The sequence below is a fragment of the Pelodiscus sinensis genome, chromosome 22 (assembly GCF_052426305.1).
Source record: "Pelodiscus sinensis isolate ZL-2025 chromosome 22, ASM5242630v1, whole genome shotgun sequence".
NCBI classification, from domain to species: domain Eukaryota; kingdom Metazoa; phylum Chordata; order Testudines; family Trionychidae; genus Pelodiscus; species Pelodiscus sinensis.
In genome coordinates, this window is record NC_143073.1 from 21,127,420 (window position 1) to 21,149,692 (window position 22,273).

Sequence of the window (22,273 nt, forward strand, 5' to 3'; positions counted from 1 at the left end):
GGCAGGTCGCACCTGGAGCAGCCCTGATACCTGCTGGCAGTCTAGCGGGACAGCTGCTTGGCCGGTGCGAGGTTTGTCCCCCATCGTGCTTATCACGCCAGGGTAGGATGTGGCGATGCCGTCCCAAGCTAGCAGCTCTTCAGGACCTGGGGCTGCAGCTTTGCTCAGGAGGCTGGTAGAGAAGCCCTGTCAAGAGGGATGCTCTGGCTGCTTCCTGAGGGATGCTGGAGTTCCCCGTGATCCTTGTCCCATTGCAGAGTGCCTGGGTGCTGTTCCTCCCCCAGGTCCAGTCGAAAGTGTCCTGGGGCCCGCCCACTGTTTCTGTCTCAGGGAGAAGGGCTAGGGGTGTTAACAGGTATTTAACACCTGGTTACGTGGTAGACATCACCCACGCCATGGTGGGAGGGCTGCCCCAGCCCGCCTGCCCCCGTTTTATTAGTTAGCTGGTTAAACTTAACATTTACCTGGTTAGCGAATTAAACAGGATTTTACATCCCTAGTAACAAACCTGGTCAAGCTGGGACCCCGTCTCCTGGAGTCGTGCCACCGGCCTCCCCCCCTCCCCCCCCCAGTGCTGCACGGCTCTCTGGAGTGAGCTGGTGGCATGCAATGTGGGGAGGCGAGGCACGTCTTGGCTGGTGGCAGGTGCAGGGGAGGCTGGTGCTCAGCAGTGGATTCTGGCGGCGTGAGGACCAAACCTGGATAGGAGCAGCTTGTAGGCAAAGTCTCTTGGGCATGATTCCTTTGGTTGGGCCTGTGAGGCCTCTTATTCCTGCCGTGTGTCTTTGCTCAACGGGCAGCCTCCCTGCATCCCAGACAGCCTCGTTCGGTGGCTGTCTCTCAGATTGCTCGCGGTGTTTCCGGAGTCCGTCGTTGTTAGAGTTGGGAGTGAACGGCCCAAGAAAGGTGCGTTTCCACTGTCGCCAGCCAGAAGCCGTCGGCCAAACGCGGGGATCCCCGGGGAAGGTTCCTTGACCTGTGCCACAGAGACGATTGAGCAGGATGGATCCTTGCCCTCGCTTTTGGCTGCGGCGCCTCTGCAGAGACCTGAGGGGGCCGCAGTGGAGTGTGCCCCTTTGGTGGGAAGCTGAGAGCTGCGCGCTGCGGGGTTTCCTTCAGAAAGGCGGTTGGCCTGGAGGCCACGCGCAGACGGTGGGGGCGGCGGCCCGGCCTGGTGGGTGGGTTCCTGTTGAGTGGCAGCACAGCCCTGCCCGTGCAGGGCAGGCCGGGTGGCTCAATTGGTCGCGCTCCTGCCTGGCTTGCTTTGGGGCTGTCGTTCAGCTGTTCTTCTTGTCAGTTTCCTCTTTGCCATTTTGTTCAAACAGCTGCCTTGATCCCAGCCCCCCTTCCCCGCCGTCCTTCCCCGACCTCCGGTCTCGCCTGCGCGCCACAAGGACAGCTTCCCCGGGAGGGACTGGGAGCCAGGGCTAGCACCCTCCGCTCACTCCCACACCTTCGCAGGCTCCGGGCAGGGAGCAGCTGCCCACACCGGGGGCAACTGGACACTTTCCCCCATGGTGATACCTTCCAGCATCGAGGTGCCACCGCCTCCGGCCATGCTGCTGGCCCTGCAGACGGACTGGGGCAGGAGGGAGCCCGCGTGCTACCTGCCATCTTCCCGCTGCCACAGGCAGTCATCCACAGGTGGGCCCCGGCACTGGGCGGTGGGAGATGGCTGGTGCCTGCCTCCTCCCTGTGTGATGGAGATGGGAGGTCAGGATTTGTGTTCAGGGGTTGGGAGACGGGGCCGAGAGAGCAAGAGTCTGAGAAAAGGTGGCTAGCGGGTGCCTTGAGGTTCCTTCCACTCTAGTCCTGAGTTGTGAGCGTCTCTCTGAAGGATCTGGAGGTGGGAGCAAGCAGGCAGGTGACAAAATGTACAGATGCCTCAGTTATGGGGCTGACGTGGGGCCAGGCAGGGTCCCAGGAGCTCTCACCAAGCTGGGGGAAAGGGTGGCTCGGAAGCAGATGGTAGTCGGGTTTGCTGTCTGCAGGGGTGTGTCCAAGAGGGAAAAGCTGAAGCAGCTCAGACACTAGACAGGCGTGAAAACAGCCCACAGGCGCTCGAGAAGGCCAGCAGCGTGGTGCAGAGTTCTGCCCATGCCCAGCCGCAGTCACGTAAGGGCTCAGCTGGGCAGTGTGCAATGAGCGACTTGTGTCTTGGCCCCCTCTTTGTAGAGCAATGGTGCAGCCGCTTGGAGTGGTGTGTGCATGATGGGGCGCCCCAGCTCTGAAAGGGGATGAGAGTGATCCATGGCCTGGAAAAACTGGAGAGAGATGCGGGTTGGTACTGGAGAGATCCGTGAAGGGATCGGTGGAACTGAGAAGGGGAGTCTGGGGGTCAGTCCTCCCAGCCTTGCAGCTAGGGGGCATGTGATAAAATGGAAAGCCTGGGGAGCTGTAAACCTGGCTGAGGAAAGGCTGTGTGCTCAATTGTGTGATTGGCCTGGGGAGCTGCCTTCCATAAGATAGAGGTCTATAAAATCGTGGTCGGTGCGGAGAAGGTGAATGAGGAAGTGTTTTGGATTGCTTCTCATAATGCAAGAAGTAGGGGTTGCCTAGTGACATTAAGAGGCAGCAGCTTTAAAACAGAAACAAAAGGCAGGATTTCTTCACACCACACATGACCAACCTGTGGAACTCCCTGCCAGAGGATGTTGTGAAGGCCAAGACTATAAGAGGGTTAGAAAAAATAAAAAAGAGCTAGGTAAGTTCCTGGAGGCCAGGTCGTCAATGGCTGTTGGCTAGGATGGGCAGGGATGCAAGACAATGCTATAAAGTATCCTCCACCTCTGTCAGAGGCTGGGAATGGGCACTGGGATGGGTCACGTGATGATTCCCTGTTCTGTTCAGACCCTCTGGGGCACCTGGCACTGCCCACTATGAGATCCTGGTCTAGCTAGACCTTTGGTCTCACCCCGAGACCAGTGTTGTGATAAGCCCCGAAGCTCAGCGAGACACAGAAGTGCCCAGCTGTCTGAGTGCTGTTGTGGGCAGGTTATTCCCGCCTGCTGCAGGCGCCTCGCACCGTCCTCCCAGCATCCAGCGCTGAGCCTTGGGGCTGATCCCCCCGAGCTGCGTCTGTGTTCCTGTGGGTTGGATGTGGAGAGGAGCTGGGGGAGGTGTCCAGGTTTGTCAGAGGGGGGCAGGTGTCTCCTGGCCCACAGGGCGGCCTCAAGGCATATCTGGCAGGGAGGAAGGGGTGTGAAGCAGATGTCAGAAAGTCACTGGCAGCAGGATTAGGCTGTGTGCTGGGGGCTTCCAGAGCCTGGGGCCCAGACATGCCCTGGCCCCTTCCCCCTGTGCAGTGTAGGGTGGGGGAGAATCTCCCTGCCCTGTGTGTGTCTCATGGGGATCCCAGAGTCGGGGGAGCCTTCTCTCCAGAGCAGTTGGCTCTAGTCCCTCCCTGCTGCCTCAGTCAGCTGCCAGGATTGCCTAGCTCCCAGGGGGTTAAAAATAACCCCAGCAGCTGTGCTGCCTGGGGCCCCACCCAGCCTCCCAGCTGGCTCTCTGATGGTGCTCAGCCAAGTGCAGGACGGTTGTAGGGCCCCTCCCCAATCCTGGCATGTGAGTGTCTCAGCTGGCACTGGGGCAGGTCCCAGGGCCCGGATCCCGACATGAGCCCCTCGTCTGGCACCAGGGCAGGTCCCAGGGCCCCGATCCCAAATGTGAGCCCCTCGTCTGCTACCTGGGCAGGTCACAAGGCCCCGATCCTGATGTGAGCCCCTCATCTGCTACCTGGGAAGGTCACAAGGCCCCGATCCCAACGTGAGCCCCTCGTCTGGCACCAGGGCAGGTCCCAGGGCTCCGATCCCGACGTGAGCCCCTCGTCTGGCACCAGGGCAGGTCCCAGGGTCCCAATCCCAAATGTGAGCTCCTCGTCTGGTAGCTGGGCAGGTCACAAGGCCCCGATCCCGACGTGAGCCCCTCGTCTGGTACCAGGGCAGGTCCCAGGGCCCCGATCCCGACGTGAGCCCCTCGTCTGGTACCAGGGCAGGTCCCAGGGCCCCGATCCCGACGTGAGCCCCTCGTCTGGTACCAGGGCAGGTCCCAGGGCTCCGATCCCGACGTGAGCCCCTCGTCTGGCACCAGGGCAGGTCCCAGGGTCCCAATCCCAAATGTGAGCTCCTCGTCTGGTAGCTGGGCAGGTCACAAGGCCCCGATCCCGACGTGAGCCCCTCGTCTGGCACCAGGGCAGGTCCCAGGGCCCCGATCCCAAATGTGAGCCCCTCGTCTGCTACCTGGGCAGGTCACAAGGCCCCGATCCTGATGTGAGCCCCTCGTCTGCTACCTGGGAAGGTCACAAGGCCCCGATCCCAACGTGAGCCCCTCGTCTGGCACCAAGGCAGGTCCCAGGGCTCCGATCCCGATGTGAGCCCCTCGTCTGGTAGCTGGGCAGGTCCCAGGGCCCCGATCCCAAATGTGAGCCCCTCGTCTGGTAGCTGGGCAGGTCACAAGGCCCCGATCCCAAATGTGAGCCCCTCGTCTGGTAGCTGGGCAGGTCACAAGGCCCCGATCCCAACGTGAGCCCCTCGTCTGGCACCAAGGCAGGTCCCAGGGCCCCGATCCCGACGTGAGCCCCTCGTCTGGTAGCTGGGCAGGTCCCAGGGCCCCAATCCCAAATGTGAGCCCCTCGTCTGGTAGCTGGGCAGGTCACAAGGCCCCGATCCCAACGTGAGCCCCTCGTCTGGTAGCTGGGCAGGTCACAAGGCCCCGATCCCAACGTGAGCCCCTCGTCTGGTAGCTGGGCAGGTCACAAGGCCCCGATCCCAACATGAGCCCCTCGTCTGGCACCAGGGCAGGTCCCAGGGCCCCAATTCTGACGTGAGCCCCTCGTCTGGTACCTGGGCAGGCCCCAGGGCTCTGCTCTCCAGATTTGCTTCCCCAGTGGCACCTGGTTGGGTCACAGGCCCCCAGTTGTGCGTGTGCGCGGGTGCTGTGTCAGGGCAAGTCGCAGGCCCCTCATCCCTGCCCAGATGCTCCTTGGTTGGCACCCGGGCAGGCCAGAGAGCAGTCCTGGTGTGCTGGCTCCTTGGGTAGCGCTAGAGCCGAGCCAGTCACGGGGCTCCGATCCAGGCGTGCAGGATCCTGGCCCGCAGGGGCTGGCGTAGGGCCAGCGCACAGGCAGTTGTGCCCCAGGACCCCAGGCTTTGACTCTGGCTGGACTCGTACTCACCCCGGGCCAAGGAGCAATGGAAGGAAAGTCCCGGGGACCCTCGTTTGGGGGGCCACCCAAACATGCACATTCCTTCCGGGTGAACTTGTTTCAGTGGGAAAGAAAACCCGACAAAGCTTCACTTTGGCTGGGGCGGAACCGAATTCAGCAGCCCCTGAGCCCGTCCTCTGGGCCCAGGCCGTGGGGCTGGTCTCTGTACCTGCAGACGGGGGGCGCTGTTACTTAAAGGCTGCGTGTGGCAGGCACTGCTCTGCGATGGCCTGTTGCACTGTGTGTGAGCGAGCTGATTTGCCTCAGCTGAGTGGGCTGAGGGCAGAGGGCGGTGTCAAAGCTGGCAGCTAGAGCTGGAGGGGGAGGGCAGCTGGGCTGTGTTGGGGGGCGGGTGCTGGGGTTCCGGTTGGCACTTTGGGGGAGGCCAAGGGCTCACACTGACCCCTTCTCCATCTCCCTCTGCCCCACAGGTGGCAGCAGCAGCAGCGCAGGATGCCAGCTGCCGCCCGCCAGCCAGCCTGCCTCTCTGGGCCTCTCTCTTCCCACTGAGCCAAACATGTCGAGCCAGCACGGTCATGCCCCCTTCTCCAGCATCCAGTCCATGGCTGATCACCCGCAGGTACCTAGAGCGGGTGAGGGGCTGCGGGAGCAGCTGGCTCTGGCTGAAGGGATTCTGGATGCAGAGGGCCTGGTCTGAGCCTCCTCGCGGGACAGACGAACAGCCTGGGAGCCCTGCAAGGGGCTGGAGATCTTCCCTCCTCACCCAGAGCCTGGCCCCAGCGGGAACGCCTGGCAGACGGGCTCAGAGCCAGGGCTCCTGATGCCCTGGCACAGCCTGGCCAGCCTCGTGGGAGGGCTTGGTGCTGGGTGGGGTAGCCGTGGGGGGGAGGGCAATGGGTGTGCCTGGAGCACCCGTCCCCCACCGTGACTGCCCATCCGTGTCACCGCAGATCCTGCCAGACCTGAGCGTCCTGCAGAGGCGAATCCCCCTGACCTTCCGGGACTCGGCCACGGCGCCGCTGCGCAAGCTTTCTGTCGACCTCATCAAAACCTACAAGCACATCAATGAGGTGAGCTCCGGGGTGGGGAGCGCGGTGCCCCCCGCGGACGCCTTGCTTCGGGGCAGCGCTGCTCCCTCCCCAGCCCCTGTGACAGCGTGCGGAGCCGGGCTGGCCTGGAGCTCTGGGCACGGGTAGCACATGGGAGGCTGGCTCTCTGCAGTGGGCTCCCTGGCCTGGGCCGCAGGGTCCCTGGGGATTGCTGTGGGCAGGCTCCCCGGCCTGGACTGCAGGCTCCCCAGGGCTCGGTGTGGGCAAGTTCTCCGACCTGGGCCACAGGCTCCCCGGGGCTCGGTGTGGGCAGGCTCCCCGGCCTGGGCCGCAGGCTCCCCTGGGCTCGGTGTGGGCAGGCTCCCCGGCCTGGGCTGCAGGCTCCCCAGGGCTCGGTGTGGGCAAGTTCTCCGACCTGGGCCACAGGCTCCCCGGGGCTCGGTGTGGGCAGGCTCCCCGGCCTGGGCCGCAGGCTCCCTGGGGCTCGGCGTGGGCAGGCTCCCCGGCCTGGGCTGCAGGCTCCCCGGGGCTCGGTGTGGGCAGGCTCCCTGGCCTGGGCCGCAGGCTCCCCAGGGCTCGGTGTGGGCAGGCTCCCCGGCCTGGGCCGCAGGCTCCCCGGGGCTCGGTGTGGGCAGGCTCCCCGGCCTGAGCTGCAGGCTCCCCAGGGCTCGGTGTGGGCAGGCTCCCCGGCCTGGGCCGCAGGCTCCCCAGGGCTCGGTGTGGGCAGGCTCCCCGGCCTGGGCTGCAGGCTCCCCGGGGCTCGGTGTGGGCAGGCTCCCTGGCCTGGGCCGCAGGCTCCCCGGGGCTCGGTGTGGGCAGGCTCCCTGACCTGGGCCGCAGGCTCCCCGGGGCTCGGCGTGGGCAGGCTCCCCGGCCTGGGCCGCAGGCTCCCCGGGGCTCGGTGTGGGCAGGCTCCCTGGCCTGGGCCGCAGGCTCCCCGGGGCTCGGCGTGGGCAGGCTCCCTGGCCTGGGCCGCAGGCTCCCCAGGGCTCGGTGTGGGCAGGCTCCCCGGCCTGGGCCGCAGGCTCCCCTGGGCTCGGTGTGGGCAGGCTCCCCGGCCTGGGCCGCAGGCTCCCCTGGGCTCGGTGTGGGCAGGCTCCCCGGCCTGGGCCGCAGGCTCCCCTGGGCTCGGTGTGGGCAGGCTCCCTGACCTGGGCTGCAGGCTCCCTGGGGCTCGGTGTGGGCAGGCTCCCCGGCCTGGGCTGCAGGCTCCCTGGGGCTCGGTGTGGGCAGGCTCCCCACTCTGGGCCGCAGGCTCCCCGGGGCTCAGCGTGGCAGGCTCCCCAGGGCTCGGTGTGGGCAGGCTCCCCGGCCTGGGCCGCAGGCTCCCTGGGGCTCGGTGTGGGCAGGCTCCCCGGCCTGGGCTGCAGGCTCCCTGGGGCTCGGTGTGGGCAGGCTCCCCGGCCTGGGCCGAAGGCTCCCCAGGGCTCGGTGTGGGCAGGCTCCCTGGCCTGGGCCGCAGGCTCCCCGGGGCTCGGTGTGGGCAGGCTCCCCGACCTGGGCCACAGGCTCCCTGGAGGATTCGGGATCTGCCTGACTGGGATGCCAGCAGGCCGGTGCTGACGCTGCCCCTCCCCCAGGTGTACTACGCCAAGAAGAAGCGGCGGGCGCAGCAGGTGCCCCCCGAGGACTCGAGCACCAAGAAGGAGCGCAAGGTGTACAACGAGGGCTACGACGACGACAACTACGACTACATCGTCAAGAGCGGGGAGCGCTGGCTGGAGCGCTACGAGATCGACTCGCTCATTGGCAAGGGCTCCTTTGGCCAGGTCAGTCCCCTCCCCCGCCGTCCCCCCCCAAACTGTCCTCACATCCCTAACCCCAGCGACGAGATGGACTCGCTCACCTTCAGCCGGGCCAGCCCTTGGCCCTCCTGCATCCCTGCTGCACCCCTGCCCCTGCCGCCCCTGCTTCGGAATCAACTCCTTGGTTGCCAAGGTCTCTGTCATGCAGGCAAGAGGTACCTGCACCTGTCACATCCACCCCCGCGCTGCCCCTCCCTCAGGCTGTCCCCCCGACCTCACTGTCCCCCCCCCCAGGTGGTGAAGGCCTACGACCACCACGACCAGGAGTGGGTGGCCATTAAGATCATCAAGAACAAGAAGGCGTTTCTGAACCAGGCCCAGATCGAGCTGCGGCTGCTGGAGCTCATGAACCAGCACGACACGGAGATGAAGTACTACATCGGTGAGTGGGCAGGCCGCTGCGCTCTGGGGGGGCTGTCGGGGGGCAGGGCTGCATGCTGGGGAGCAGTGGCATGTGTCGGGAGGGGGAGGACGTGTCGGGGGGCTGGGCTGCACATTGGGAATCAGGGAGTGGTAGACTGTTGGGGAGCCAGGAGGATGTGGGGCGACTGGCATATTTAGGCAGGGGGGGGTGGGACATCCGTGAGTGAGCTGGGGCATCTTTTGGCGAAGGGGGATGCATTGGGAGCCGGGTGTATGTCAGAGAGTGGGGGGGCTGGGGCATCTGTTGTGGTGCAGGAGGATGTCGGGGAGCAGGGATGTTGGAGGCTGGGGCAGATGTTGGGGGCTGAGGAGGTTCTACGAGGGAGGCTCTTCTCATCATGATGGGGGGGGGCTCAGCAAGTCTGTAAGGTCATGGGGGGGTAGCCCCCTCCCCCCCGATCTGTGCCTCACGCTCCCTCCCCCACAGTGCACCTGAAGCGCCACTTCATGTTCCGGAGCCACCTGTGCCTGGTCTTTGAGCTGCTCTCCTACAACCTGTACGACCTGTTGCGCAACACCAACTTCCGGGGCGTCTCGCTCAACCTCACCCGCAAGTTTGCCCAGCAGCTGTGCACGGCTCTGCTCTTCCTGGCCACGCCCGAGCTCAGCATCATCCACTGCGACCTCAAGCCCGAGAACATCCTGCTCTGCAACCCCAAGCGCAGCGCCATCAAGATCGTCGACTTCGGCAGCTCCTGCCAGCTGGGCCAGCGGGTGAGGGCGCCGGCCTCACCCCGCAGCCTCAAGCACAGTGCTTTCGGGTTGGGCCACTGGCCAAGTGTGCCAGCTGCACCGCCAAGCTCCATTCCCACCCCCCGTGTAATAGCCTGGCTCCTGACCCCACCCCCTCTCCTCCAGCCCGAAGCGCAGTGCCATCAGGATCATCAACTTTGCCAGCTAGGCCAGCGTGTGCATGTGCTGGGCCTGAGCCGAGGCACCACTCCTCTGCTATGGCCCAACCATACCCACATGCCCTTTGCTGGTCCAGGATCATTGACTTCAGCACCTGGGGCCAGCAGGGTGCTTAGCCCTGCCCCTAGCCCCGCTCTGGGCCGGGGGGGAGGCGGGAATACAGATAGGAGACAGCCTGTCCCCTCCCTACCTCAGCCCCACGGCCAGATCTGGGCTGCCCTGCATTAGTGGTTACAGAGGAGAGGCTGGGAGCCAGGACATGAATTGTCACTCAGCTCTGGGAAGGGAGTAGGGCTTGGTTAGAACAGAGAGGGGCTGGGAGCCAGGACTCCTGTTGCTGTGTCTAGACTGGCAAGTTTTTCCACAAAAGCAGCTGCTTTTGCAGAAAAACTTGCCAGCTGTCTACACTGGCCGCTTGAATTTCCGCAAGAACACTGATTTCCTACTGTAAGAAATCAGTGCTTCTTGCAGAAATACTATGCTGCTCCCATTTGGGCAAAAGTCCCTTTTGCGCAAAGCTTTTGCGCAAAAGGGCCAGTGTAGACAGCTCAGATTTGTTTTGCGCAAAAAAGCCCCGATTGCGGAAATGGCGATCGGGGCTTTTTTGCGGAAAAGCGCGTCTAGATTGGCCACGGACGCTTTTCCACAAAAAGTGCTTTTGTGGAAAATCTGTGCCAATCTAGACGCTCTTTTCCGCAAATGCTTTTAACGAAAAATGTTTCCGTTAAAAGCATTTGCGGAAAATCATGTCCGTCTAGACGTAGCCCTGTGAGACCAGGCTGTGCCTCCCTGCGGGCTGCTCCAGCTCCTGTCGGGGACTCACAACGCTGCACATCTCCACAGATCTACCAGTACATCCAGAGCCGCTTCTACCGCTCGCCGGAGGTGCTGCTCGGCATGCCGTACGACCTGGCCATCGACATGTGGTCCCTGGGCTGCATTCTGGTGGAGATGCACACTGGGGAGCCACTCTTCAGCGGCTCCAATGAGGTGAGGGATGGGAGGGGGAATTGATGCCTGGGCAGAGCCCAAGAGCCACAACCCTTCTCTGGGTGGGAGAGGGGCAGGCCCTGTCGGGGAGAAGGCCATGGTGCGTCATGGGAATTTTTGTTTGGGTGCCTTGGGCCAAGCATCCTGACTGGACTATATCTCTGAGGATGCGCTGTAGTAATGTAATGCTCCTCCAGCACTTCATCAGAGTGGGGCATCATGGGAAATGTAGTCCAGCCAGGGCACTCAACTCAGAGGACAGAATGGAAGCATGAGCCATATAAACTACAATTCCCATGATGCACCTTGCTTGTTTAGCGGGGATGTCATGGTGCATCATGGGAGATGTAGTTCAACCAAAGTGCTCCATATGCCAGAGCATATGGACTACATCTTATCTGAAGCGGGGCAGTTTAACCACGAACACTCAAACCAAAGCGTATTTAGTTGGTTGGTTTTGAGCAGGGTGGAACTGGCTCATGGGCCTCCCGCTTGGCTGCCCCGCCACCTCCCTGTGGAAGAGGGAAACCTTTGGGCAAACTGAACAGCAGTCAGGATGTGTCCCCCTGGGAGAGGCTGGGCGTGACTGCCCCCATGATCGGGGAGGGAGGGGGACGGCGAGCACGGGTGCCCCATGACGCATCCCCCCTTTCCTGCAGGCAGACCAGATGAACAGGATTGTGGAGGTGCTGGGGCTGCCGCCCCCCCACATGCTGGAGCAGGCGCCCAAGGCCCGGAAGTACTTTGACAAGCTGCCCGAGGGGGGCTGGGCCCTCAAGAAGAACAAGGAGATTAAAAAGGTGATGGGGGCCCCTGGGCTCTCACCCTGGTCCTCATCCTGCACTACTGCTCTCTTCCCCCTCCCTCCCGCCTGCAGAATCCCCCTTCTCCCCATGCCGAGCCAGGCCAGGCCAGGCCAGGCCATTCCTGTGCTGCTGGGACCCCACCTGCCTTATACCCTGCACTGCTCCCTAGCACCCACTGCCAGGATCCCCCCCATTGGCCCTTGACTGCTGAGATTCCCTGGTCCCCTAAGGTGCAGGGACCCTGGGGCCACTGCTCCTTCTTCCTGCCCATCCCACCCTGCTGGGTTCCCCCATCAGGATCCCGGAATCTCAGGCATGGCCCCCCCCAATCCCTGCCCTGCCAGGATCCCCACGAGCCTGCCCTGCCTGTCAGGGTTCTTGGGTCCATTTCCCTCCCCGCTTGTCTTCCGTGCTCCCCACGGTCCAGCCGGGACCCCCGCAAGTCTCCTCCCGCAACATCTCAGCCGGGACACCCTGCTGACCTGAGCGTCTTTCCTTGCAGGAGTACAAGGTGCCGGGCACACGGCGACTGCATGAGGTGCTGGGGGTGGAGAGTGGGGGTCCTGGGGGGCGCCGAGCGGGCGAGCTGGGCCACTCGCCCTCCGACTACCTGAAGTTCAAGGACCTGGTGCTGCGCATGCTGGACTACGAGCCGCGCAGCCGCATCACGCCCTTCTACGCCCTGCAGCACAACTTCTTTAAGAAGACTAGCGACGAGGGCACCAACACCAGCAACAGCAACTCCACCAGCCCGGCCATGGAGCACAGCCACAGCACCAGCACCACCAGCTCCGTCTCCAGCTCGGGTACGGCTCCTGGTCTCCCCGCCCCCGATCCCTCCGCCCTGCCCCCTCTGGTATGACCTCTGCCAAGACCCTGATCCCCCACCTCCTTGGACATGGCCCCCACCTGGCCACCACTGATCCCCTGCCCCCTTGGGTACAGCCCCTGCCCCTGCCCGGTTCCTGATCTGTTGCCCTCTCAGGTACGGCCCCCACCCTAGTTAGGCCACTGATGCCCCCACCCCCACCCCCTCGGCCCGGCCACCCATTTCCCTGCACCCACCCCCTTGGATACGGCCATCACCTGTGCCCAGCCACTGATCCCCCTGCCTTCGTGGGTTCGGCCCCCACCCCTGCCTGGCCACTGATCTCCCCTTGCCCCAGTCCCCTCTTCACCTTGGATACCCGCCTCACCAGCCCCCTCTCCAGCTCAGCTACAGCCAGTGTCCCTCTAAGATTTTCCATCCGTGAGCGGAGTAAGATTTGTCTAGTGCACCAGTATTGACGTCACGGGCGCGTCTTCGGATGGTGCCACCGCAGCGCCCGCCAGTTATTAACTAGATCGAATAAATTGTTACGGGAGAAAGCTCCACTTATGTGCAAATGTGTGAGCTGCCCCATCTTCCGCCCTGTTCCACAGCGATCCCCTGCCTCCTCCGCCCCCGCCAGCCCCACGGTTCCAATCCCAGGCGGCAGCTGCTGCCCCCCACGTGGCCTCGGCCCTGGCGGCAGCCACCTCCCAATATCACTTTGGCCCCAGCGGCAGCTGGAGCAGCCTCCTCTTGCCGTGGATGCCCCACCCCCCACATGGCCCCACAGTCCAGGTCCAGGAAGGTGAGTGCTGCTGCGTGGGTCTGCAAAGGAGGTGGGTGGGCGCAGAGAGACCCATGGCTACAACCCCACTCTCCTGCCCCAGCCGTGCCCCGATCTACCCCATGCCCAATTTCCCACCCATACCAGCCCTGGTCATCTGCTGCTGGCTCCGTCTCATGCTACGGACTGCACCTGCCCCATATGCTCCAGCCCCACTGTGGGGCTCAGCTGGGCTCCAGCACTGACTCATCTTCTCCATGCCATCCTCTTTCTCCCCACACAGGCGGCTCCAGCGGCTCTTCCAATGACAACCGCGACAACCGCACCTACCGCTACAGCAACCGCTACTACGCCAGCACGATGGCTGCCCACACTGACTGTGAGATGCAGAGCCCCCAGGTACGGCCCCCGTCCCCTGCCGCCCACACCCACTGCGAGATGCAGAGCCCCCAGGTACGGCCCCCGTCCCCTGCTGCCCACACGCACTGCGAGGTGCAGAGCCCCCAGGTACGGCCCCCTGTCCCCTGCCGCCCACACCCACTGCGAGGTGCAGAGCCCCCAGGTACGGCCCCTGTCCCCTGCCGCCCACACCCACTGTGAGATGCAGAGCCCCCAGATACGGCCCCTGTCCCCTGCCGCCCACACCCACTGTGAGGTGCAGAGCCCCCAGGTACGGCCCCCTGTCCCCTGCCGCCCACACCCACTGCGAGGTGCAGAGCCCCCAGGTACGGCCCCTGTCCCCTGCCGCCCACACCCACTGTGAGATGCAGAGCCCCCAGATACGGCCCCCGTCCCCTGCCGCCCACACCCACTGTGAGATGCAGAGCCCCCAGGTACGGCCCCTGTCCCCTGCCGCCCACACCCACTGTGAGATGCAGAGCCCCCAGATACGGCCCCTGTCCCCTGCCGCCCACACCCACTGTGAGGTGCAGAGCCCCCAGGTACGGCCCCCTGTCCCCTGCCGCCCACACCCACTGCGAGGTGCAGAGCCCCCAGGTACAGCCCCTGTCCCCTGCCGCCCACACCCACTGCGAGGTGCAGAGCCCCCAGGTACGGCCCCTGTCCCCTGCCGCCCACACCCACTGTGAGATGCAGAGCCCCCAGATACGGCCCCTGTCCCCTGCCGCCCACACCCACTGTGAGGTGCAGAGCCCCCAGGTACGGCCCCCTGTCCCCTGCCGCCCACACCCACTGCGAGGTGCAGAGCCCCCAGGTACGGCCCCTGTCCCCTGCCGCCCACACCCACTGTGAGATGCAGAGCCCCCAGATACGGCCCCTGTCCCCTGCCGCCCACACCCACTGTGAGGTGCAGAGCCCCCAGGTACGGCCCCCTGTCCCCTGCCGCCCACACCCACTGCGAGGTGCAGAGCCCCCAGGTACAGCCCCTGTCCCCTGCCGCCCACACCCACTGCGAGGTGCAGAGCCCCCAGGTACGGCCCCCTGTCCCCTGCCGCCCACACCCACTGCGAGGTGCAGAGCCCCCAGATACGGCCCCTGTCCCCTGCCGCCCACACCCACTGTGAGGTGCAGAGCCCCCAGGTACGGCCCCTGTCCCCTGCCGCCCACACCCACTGCGAGGTGCAGAGCCCCCAGGTACGGCCCCTGTCCCCTGCCGCCCACACCCACTGTGAGATGCAGAGCCCCCAGATACGGCCCCCGTCCCCTGCCGCCCACACCCACTGCGAGATGCAGAGCCCCCAGGTACGGCCCCTGTCCCCTGCCGCCCACACCCACTGTGAGATGCAGAGCCCCCAGATACGGCCCCCGTCCCCTGCCGCCCACACCCACTGTGAGATGCAGAGCCCCCAGATACGGCCCCATGTCCCCTGCCGCCCACACCCATTGCAGAGCTCCCAGAGAGGTGCAGCGGTAGGGAACAGGGATGTTAAATATCTGTTAATTGAATAGTCAATTAACTTCATGAATTTTTATCCATTAGTGGACTAGTCTATAGTCCCTGGGGCGGGGCCGGTAGCCAGTGCGCTTCAGCCCCATGCCTGACGAGCCCCCTTCTATCCGGGCTGCTGCTTCTCTATCAGAGGCAGCAGAGTGGGGTGCCAGGCAGGAGCTGGCCTACAAGGCGAGTCAGTTGAAAAACCAGCTCCCCTTGTGGACCGGCTGCCTGCCGCCCCCTGATACACAGGCAGAAGCACAGGGTGGCAGCAGCCCCTGTCCAGAGGGGCCTGAGCTCCTGGACCCAGCGCGAGCCGGAACTGAGCTGGGCTGCCTGCCCACCTGGCTCCCAAAACGCTGGACATGCAGAGCCGCAGCGGGAGCAGGGCCCGGGCTTGCTAACACGCGTACTGGTGGGGAGCAGGGGAGGTGCACGTGGTCTGTAGCGTTAACCTGTCAGCTTTTGCGTGTCAGTTAATGGAGTACACTTCCAGCCCCTGCCGAGCCAGTGCTGGGGGGACTGGCTTTTCCGCTGGCTCCCCCTGCCCCCTTGCTGTCTGTCCCTGATGGGGGGGGGAGGGGGAAGCGACCAGTGGAGTGACTGCAGGTGTTCTTACCGTATCCCCCCCACCCGTTCAGGCCATCTGCAGGCACTGCTCCCCTCACCCTGTTCTTTCTCTCTGCAGGCTCCTCCCCAGCAGCAGCAGCCCCGTCTCTGGGCCGGGGGGGATGTCCCGGCGCCGCCCAGCGACGGCTACCCGCCGATCTTACCTCACAAGCCCACGCCCAGCCAGCCAGCGGCACCGCACTTCCACGGGGCCGGCCCGCACCCGCTCTTCCAGCCGCCCGGGCGCGCCCACTACCACCGCCCGCCCGTCTCCCCCCATGGCCCCGAGTGCATGGAGCTGGGCCCGGGCCCCCGGCACCTGGACTGCGCCCCCTTCGGCTCATCAGCCTTCCGGACTAGAGCGGCGGTGGGGGGGCGGGCGGGCGAGGGGGGGCTGCCGCTGGCCTACCCCGCCCACCTGCGCAGCCGGGCGGAGCCCGAGGACTCGGCGCCCATGTTGGGCGTGTGCGTCCCGCAGAGCACGGCGGCCAGCTCTTGATGACTCCTCAAGCCATAACGCTCTTAGGATGCGCCTCGCGGCGGGGGCGGGCTCCGTGCCCACGGATCTTCACAGCCTCGGGAGCCTTGGAGCCAGCGCCGGGCCTCCTCCGGGCGCGGCCCTGCCCACCACAAGCCCCAGGGGGTGGCAGCACTCACAGCACCCTACCCCGCCCCCCACGCTACCCTGCCCACCTCCCAGCCACCGTGGCCCCTTGCTCTGCCAGAGAGCCAGCCCGTTGGTGCCACCCATGTCCCACGGCTCAGCCAGTCTTGCCGGAGCCTGTGGGCACCGGGAGCTGGTACTGCCCTTGTCCCCTAGCTCTCCCAGGGCCCGGAGCTGGCACTGCCCCTCCCCATGTCCGTGTGGTTCCTACTGTAAATGGTTCCTCGTTAACACTGGCTCCCTGGGCCGAGAGGGCACCGGGGGGGCTGCCGGCCGGACAGAGGGACCCTCTGCACTTCACGGACTGACGGCCACGCTGCCCACCCCACTGTCCAACTGGAATTGCTGCTAAAACCACCCCTTGCTCCGGGCGGCAGGGCCTTAGCCAATATTTATAGACCCCGGCTGCTCACGCCGGGCGGAAGGAGCGCCCTGGTCCCCCTCCTGCCGGGTCGTGCTGGGAGAGCCCTGTGCCCTGCCCTGCCCTGCCCCCCTTCCAGCGTGAGCCTCCTTTCCCCTGCCCCTCCCCCAGCGTGTGTGGGAGCCCCCTGGGGCCAAGGCCTGTGGTCCTGGCGTGGCAGCGAGCCAGGCCGGCTGTGTGGCCCCTGCGTGGCCGTGGTGGCACCGCGCCTGCTGGCTGCCCCCTCTCCGTGGCTCGTGCTGTACTGTTTGTCTTTAATTTATTGTACCAAAGACGGTGCGCGGCTTCCCCTGGAGAGGCCGGAGGGGCTGCCCCGTCGGGCCCTCCCGGCACGGCCCCCGCGCTCGCTGCCGGACCTGGGGCCTCTGCTTTGGAGGGGGTGGTGAATAAAATAGTGACAGCAGCTCCGCCGGCTCCCGCTCCCTCTGCTGGCGTCCTCTGCCCACAGGGAGCCCGGAGCCCTGCCTGCTGCTGGCTAGGGGGACCAGCAAATGGCCAAGCCGGGCGGGGCAAGAGGTAAGCAGGGGGATGAGCCTCCCTTTAGTGGCTGTGAACTCCTTGTGTCTGGGCAGTGCCTGGCACAATGGGGCTCTGAGTCCAGCTGGGCAGCATCTGGGGTGGTGGGGCCCTGAAGTTGGGGTCTTGTCCCTAGCGAGTGTGGCAGGGGAGTGAGACAGACCCTGGGGACAGTTTGAGGACACTGGGACAGTAGCCTTCCTGTCCCAAGGGCAATCTTGGCAGGCTCTCCCCTCCCACCCCCATCCCCTGCAGGCTGCTGCTGACTTGGAGACCTTAGTGCCACAGCTGTGCCCCTCTAGACCTGCCAGCAAGGCGGGGAAGCCCTAGAGCTTGGATTCCCCCCAAGGAGTCTTGTCCCTTGGAGGACAGTGTCCTGCGCTGGTGCCTACTGGGGGCCGCAGGCTGGAGGTGAGGCGATTCATGGCAACCGCGCATCCAGGGCTGCCCCCATGTGGCAGCTGTACCCACAATCACGTTCCTGGGGCCGCATGTCGTCTTGCCCCGGAGCAGGTAGGTCTTTGTGGCTTGACCTTCCCCGGAGCTGGAGCTGGAGCTGGGTGAGTTCCGGTCCCCACTGCAGCCAGCCCAGGGTGCTTGATGAGGTATCCATGGCTCCTGGATGGCTAGCCGGGGCCAGGCCTGCCCCTCCTGTGGCTCTGGAATTGGCCAGTCAGGCTGTCTCTGGCAGGAGAAGGGAGCTTGGTGTCCAGGTGTTCTGGCCGAGTGGCAGGTGCCCTGGGTTGGTGTAATCAGCCAGCGAAAACCCAAGCGCCTTGAAGTGCTATGGCTGTGGTGCATCAAGGGGCTGTTCTCTGGGCTGGGCTGCATCTCCTGGCACTGGCTCTTGGCGAGGGGAGGGGGAGGGGGAGGTGGAGGTGGAGGTGCTGCTGGGCTGGCTCGTACCCCCACCCTGCATGTTGGTAGGATGTTAGACTGGCATTTCACAGCCTTTTTTAATAGAGCTCCCCCTCTAACCCAATACCCCTCCCTGCCCGAACCCAATGCCCTCCCCTGGCTCTGGGGGGAGGGGTGTGTGCCAGGCCCCAGTGTCAGCGGCCAGTGCCAGGTGCCCCAGAGGGAGAGAACTAAACGGACTCATGCAGTGATGCCTCCTCTGTTTCCCATTCCCAGCGTCTGGCTAACAGGCCGGAGACCCTCTCTGCCCAGCCTGGCTACCAGCCATTGCCAGACCTTCCTCCATGAACTTAGCGAGCTCTTTTTTTAACCTTGCTGTAGTCTTGGCCTTAACATCTTGTGGCAGGGAGTTCCACAGGCTGCCACCCAGCCAAGAGGTTTGGGAGCAGGAGGTTGGTGTTTCGAGCTGCTGAACCCTTCCCTACGAACATGGAGTGCTGGTCTGCAAGCTCCCAGTCTGCGGGCTTCAGCCTGCCTAGGCCTGGGTCCTTGGGAGCTGTGCCAGTCTGGAGTAAGAGCAGGACCCTGGTAGGCTGCAGTGCCCCAGACCCAGGGGACTCCAGCCTCGCTGGTGGGGGCAGCACCCGCCTTTGTCTCCTGGGGCTGGCTGAGCTTGACGTAGCTCGAGCTGGTCACAACCCCTGAGTTGGCAGCTTTTGGTCCCTAGTCCTCAGGCCCCTTCGCCCAGCCCCTGCCTGCCACTTGGCATGGGATCCTTAGCCAGAGGCAGCAGGCAGGAGCTCAGATCTATGGCTGGGGGGCAGCTGCTGCCCGCCATGCGGGTGCTGGGGCCTGTGTAATCCCCCACCTGGAGATGCTGGAGCCTATGATGGGCCGGAGCCCCTTAACCCCTCCTCCCCCCGTTACTGTCTCACCCCTGAGATATCAGTTCCTGTTACCTCTCCATGAGCTACTCCACTGCCCCCACCTGCGCACACAGCCATGCCCCAAAGAAACCCCCGTCACCCCCACGCTGGCCTGGTTCCCCCTCCTCCCCCATGAGGTATGTCAGGGCCCCATAATTCTCCCTTCATGTCAGAACCCAGGCACGTTTTTCCCGTGTGGGGGAGGGGGCTGGAGGTGGGGGTGGGGTCTCCAAGTGATGTCTTTCAACCCACCACAAGGGCCCTGCTGGAAGACGCCTCGGTCAACCTGCACGGCTGGGGTCGCCCCAAGTGTGAAAGGGGAGGTTCCCTAGCTGGGGGGAGGGGGGGAGAGACGGGACGGATAGGCCCCCTGACCACTGAACTCGGATCTAGGAGCCAGCCGGTATTTGCATCCCACCGGCCTAAGAGCCAGTGGGGTGTGGGGCAGGCCTGGAGCAGGGGGATGGAGCTGGGTGTTGGCCAGAGCAGGGGATGGAGCCTGCCAGAGGGGGGGTGGGTTGAGTATGGAATGGCTATGGAGGAGGATGGGGGGCTTGAGGAAGGCATCTGTGGCTGGCACAGGCTCCCCCGCCCATAGGCGAGCCCCCTTTCTGCCATTGGGCAGTTCCTGTGTGTATGTAACAGTCCCCAGTCCTGCTCCCCACTGTCCAGTATTCCCCACCCGCCTGCCCGCCAGGGAAGGCCAAAGTCCTAGCTGCACCCAGTTGTGCTGCAGGGCATCAGGCCGGTTCAAGGCAAATCTCCTGGTTTCCTGCAGGGGGTTTGCTCATCGCACCCTGCCCTAAAGCCGCAGAGCAGGGCCCAGTCCCCTCCACCTGCTCCCATCATGCACTGTGATTGCTTGGGCTTGCTCCCATCATGCACTGACATGAGCTTATCCACATCCCATCATGCATTGCACAATGCCCTGCTCCCATCATGCACTGTGATTGCTTGGGCTTGCTCCCATCATGGACTGACATGAGCTTATCCACATCCCATCATGCATTGCACCATGCCCTGCTCCCATCATGCACTGTGATTGGCTTATACAGCTCCCCTCATGTACTCACATTACCATGTCCTGCTCCCACAATGCCTTCCCATTAGTTTGTCCTGCTCCCATCATGCACTGCAATCCTAATCTCGCAGGGATCCTTGCCCCACGGGTGGACCTCAACCCATGGGCTCTGCCCGCACTCCTCCCCCACTGCCCAGTGTGCCCAGGGCTGGGATGAGGCGGGGTTGCCCCATGGCCCGGTCCCCTGGGAAAGCCCACGCAGGAGAGCAGGGGAGCGCCGGGCTGGGGTGCCTTGCTTTGCACAAAGGGGATACAGGAGTAAAGTGGATGCTCCCATTTTATTTTCATGCCCCCCCCCCCACTAGGGGCCAGGTAAATAGACAGTTTTCTTGCGGGGGTTCAGGCGCCGCCGCACGGTGACCATGACGGAGACGGCCTCCTTCGCGCCGGGCACCGTGGCAAACTGCAACAGAGAGAACATGGGTCGGGGGAAGGGCGCTCGCAGGGCTGACCCTGGGCATCCAGCTCCCCTCGAGACACTGTCTCATCGCACCCTCCACTGCCAGACACCCCTCTGCATCCCCAGTGCACCCAGCCCCAACCCCCACTGCACCCAGCCATTGCCAGACACCCCTCTGCATCCCCAGTGCACCCAGCCCCAACCCCCACTGCACCCAGCCACTGCCAGACACCCCTCTGCATCCCCACTGCACCCAGCCCCAACCCCCACTGCACCCAGCCATTGCCAGACACCCCTCCGCATCCCCACTGCACCCAGCCCCAACCCCCACTGCACCCAGCCATTGCCAGACACCCATCCCTGTCCCCCACTGCACCCAGCCACTGCCAGACACCCCTCTGCATCCCCAGTGCACCCAGCCCCAACCCCCACTGCACCCAGCCCCAACCCCCACTGCACCCAGCCATTGCCAGACACCCATCCCTGTCCCCCACTGCACCCCCAGCCACTGCCAGACACCCCTCTGCATCCCCACTGCACCCAGCCCCAACCCCCACTGCATCCAGCCACTGCCAGACACCCCTCTGCATCCCCAGTGCACCCAGCCCCAACCCCCACTGCACCCAGCCCCAACCCCCACTGCACCCAGCCACTGCCAGACACCCCTCTGCATCCCCAGTGCACCCAGCCCCAACCCCCACTGCACCCAGCCATTGCCAGACACCCATCCCTGTCGTCCACTGCCAGCCACCCCTCTGCATCCCTACTGCACCCAGTCCCAGCCCCCACTGCACCCAACCCATCTCCCTCTGCATCCAGCCCCTCCAGTGCTCCCAGTTCTTATGTGCCTAGCCCTCCCTTGCTCCCAGCCCCACATCCCTCCAGTGCTCCCAGTCACCTCCCCCCATGCACCCAGACCCCAGGTCCTGCTGCCCTGCCCCCACTTACGGTATAAGGGGGACTCCAGGGCCCAGGCCCCGCCGCGTTAAGGGCCCGCACACGGATCCGGTACTGGGTGCCAGGACTCAGGTTCTGCAGCCGCTCGGGCGCCTGGGCACAAAACCACTGGCTGCGGGTCCCGCTGGGCTCCTGCAGGCGCAGCTCGTAGAGAGACACCCAGTCGCTGCCGTGGGGGGAGACCCACCACAGCTGGGGGACAGGACAGAGATGGGAGCCATGCAGAGACCCCTGCCCCACCCCGCAACTGGGCACAGACCAGAGACCCCCTTAAAGCCAGTGCCCACCATGCCCAGTTCCCCCTTGACCCCAGGGCTCCCAGAACCTAGAACCCCTTTGAGCCCCCAGCCTGCCCCAACCTGTGCGGTGGCGGTGCCCGCGATGTGCTGGCAGATGATGGGCGCCCGAGGGGGCTCCATGCAGACGGGCGACTCCGCCCCACTGTCGGAGGTGTCACCGTCGCTGCCCTCCAGGCCTGGGGCGGCTGGTGGGGGGCACCGGCAGGGACGGCTCACCCGGGGCTTGGCCTCCCGGCGCCCCCCCAAGTCCCGTTGGGCCAGCAGCTCCTCCAGGCTACAGTGCAGGCTGCTGGCTCCTATCGGCCCCATACTGGCCCCCCAGGCTCTGCCCCCCAGTGTGCTGGAGCTGCTGCTGTCACTGTCCCAAGGTAGGGAGTGGTGCTCTATGGGATCCATGGGGCTGGGGGGAGAAGAGACACAGTCAGGGCCCCCCCGATCTACAGGGCCACAGTGCCATGCCCACCAGCAGCCCCTTCCCACTGCCCCAGACTGCCCCCCAGTGCCCGCTGTGGCCCAAAACACCTACCCCCAGACTTCCTGCCATTCTCCCAAACCCTGACCCACTCCACGACCCTGTGACCCCCGTATCCTGGCCCCTAGGCCCCAATCCTGACCCACACAACCGCAATTCGGCCCTCACACTTCCACCCTAATTCCCCCTCCGATAATCCCAGCTCCCCACACGTGACCCCCAAGTGTGGCCCTAAATTCTGAACTGTCCACCAACCCCCACCCCAAACCTAATGCCCCCTTGAGCCCCAAGCCCCCAGTGGCCTCAACTGTGACCCCACATACACCCAACCCCTAATGGGCCACCCAAGCCCACGCTTGCCCCATTCCCCTGCTCCCCCACCGCTCCCATTCGGCACCCTCCGACCCCTAGGCTGACCCAGGACCTGCCGTCCCC

The 22,273-nt window shown here is 64.8% G+C and overlaps 2 protein-coding genes across 4 annotated transcripts in view; one reads left to right on the plus strand and one right to left on the minus strand.

Annotated features, from left to right (window-relative positions):
* LOC102447848 (dual specificity tyrosine-phosphorylation-regulated kinase 1B) overlaps positions 1-16,732 on the plus strand; it is a 32,662-nt gene extending 15,930 nt beyond the window's left edge. For 2 of the 3 annotated variants that reach the window (XM_089772270.1, XM_089772271.1), the window contains exons 2-11: positions 5,635-5,783; positions 6,115-6,234; positions 7,794-7,982; positions 8,253-8,400; positions 8,869-9,155; positions 10,197-10,343; positions 11,003-11,143; positions 11,652-11,955; positions 13,028-13,143; positions 15,324-16,732. In XM_089772270.1, coding sequence (XP_089628396.1) covers positions 5,721-5,783; positions 6,115-6,234; positions 7,794-7,982; positions 8,253-8,400; positions 8,869-9,155; positions 10,197-10,343; positions 11,003-11,143; positions 11,652-11,955; positions 13,028-13,143; positions 15,324-15,743 — 1,935 coding nt within the window. In that variant the 5' untranslated portion in view covers positions 5,635-5,720 and the 3' untranslated portion in view covers positions 15,744-16,732. Of the gene's footprint in view, positions 1-1,461; positions 1,645-5,634; positions 5,784-6,114; positions 6,235-7,793; positions 7,983-8,252; positions 8,401-8,868; positions 9,156-10,196; positions 10,344-11,002; positions 11,144-11,651; positions 11,956-13,027; positions 13,144-15,323 lie in introns of all 3 variants that reach the window. The other variant, XM_075908482.2, reaches the window with a different exon arrangement.
* A 3,241-nt stretch (positions 16,733-19,973) lies between these two features.
* Positions 19,974-21,559, minus strand: LOC142819739 (fibronectin type III domain-containing protein 8-like). The gene is made up of 3 exons (XM_075908483.2): positions 21,427-21,559; positions 21,059-21,259; positions 19,974-20,113 (listed from the first exon to the last, which is right to left on the minus strand). Exons 1-3 carry the CDS (start codon positions 21,484-21,486, stop codon positions 20,012-20,014), a joined length of 363 nt encoding a protein of 120 aa, XP_075764598.1. The 5' UTR covers positions 21,487-21,559; the 3' UTR covers positions 19,974-20,011.
* Between the last annotated feature and the right edge of the window lie 714 nt (positions 21,560-22,273).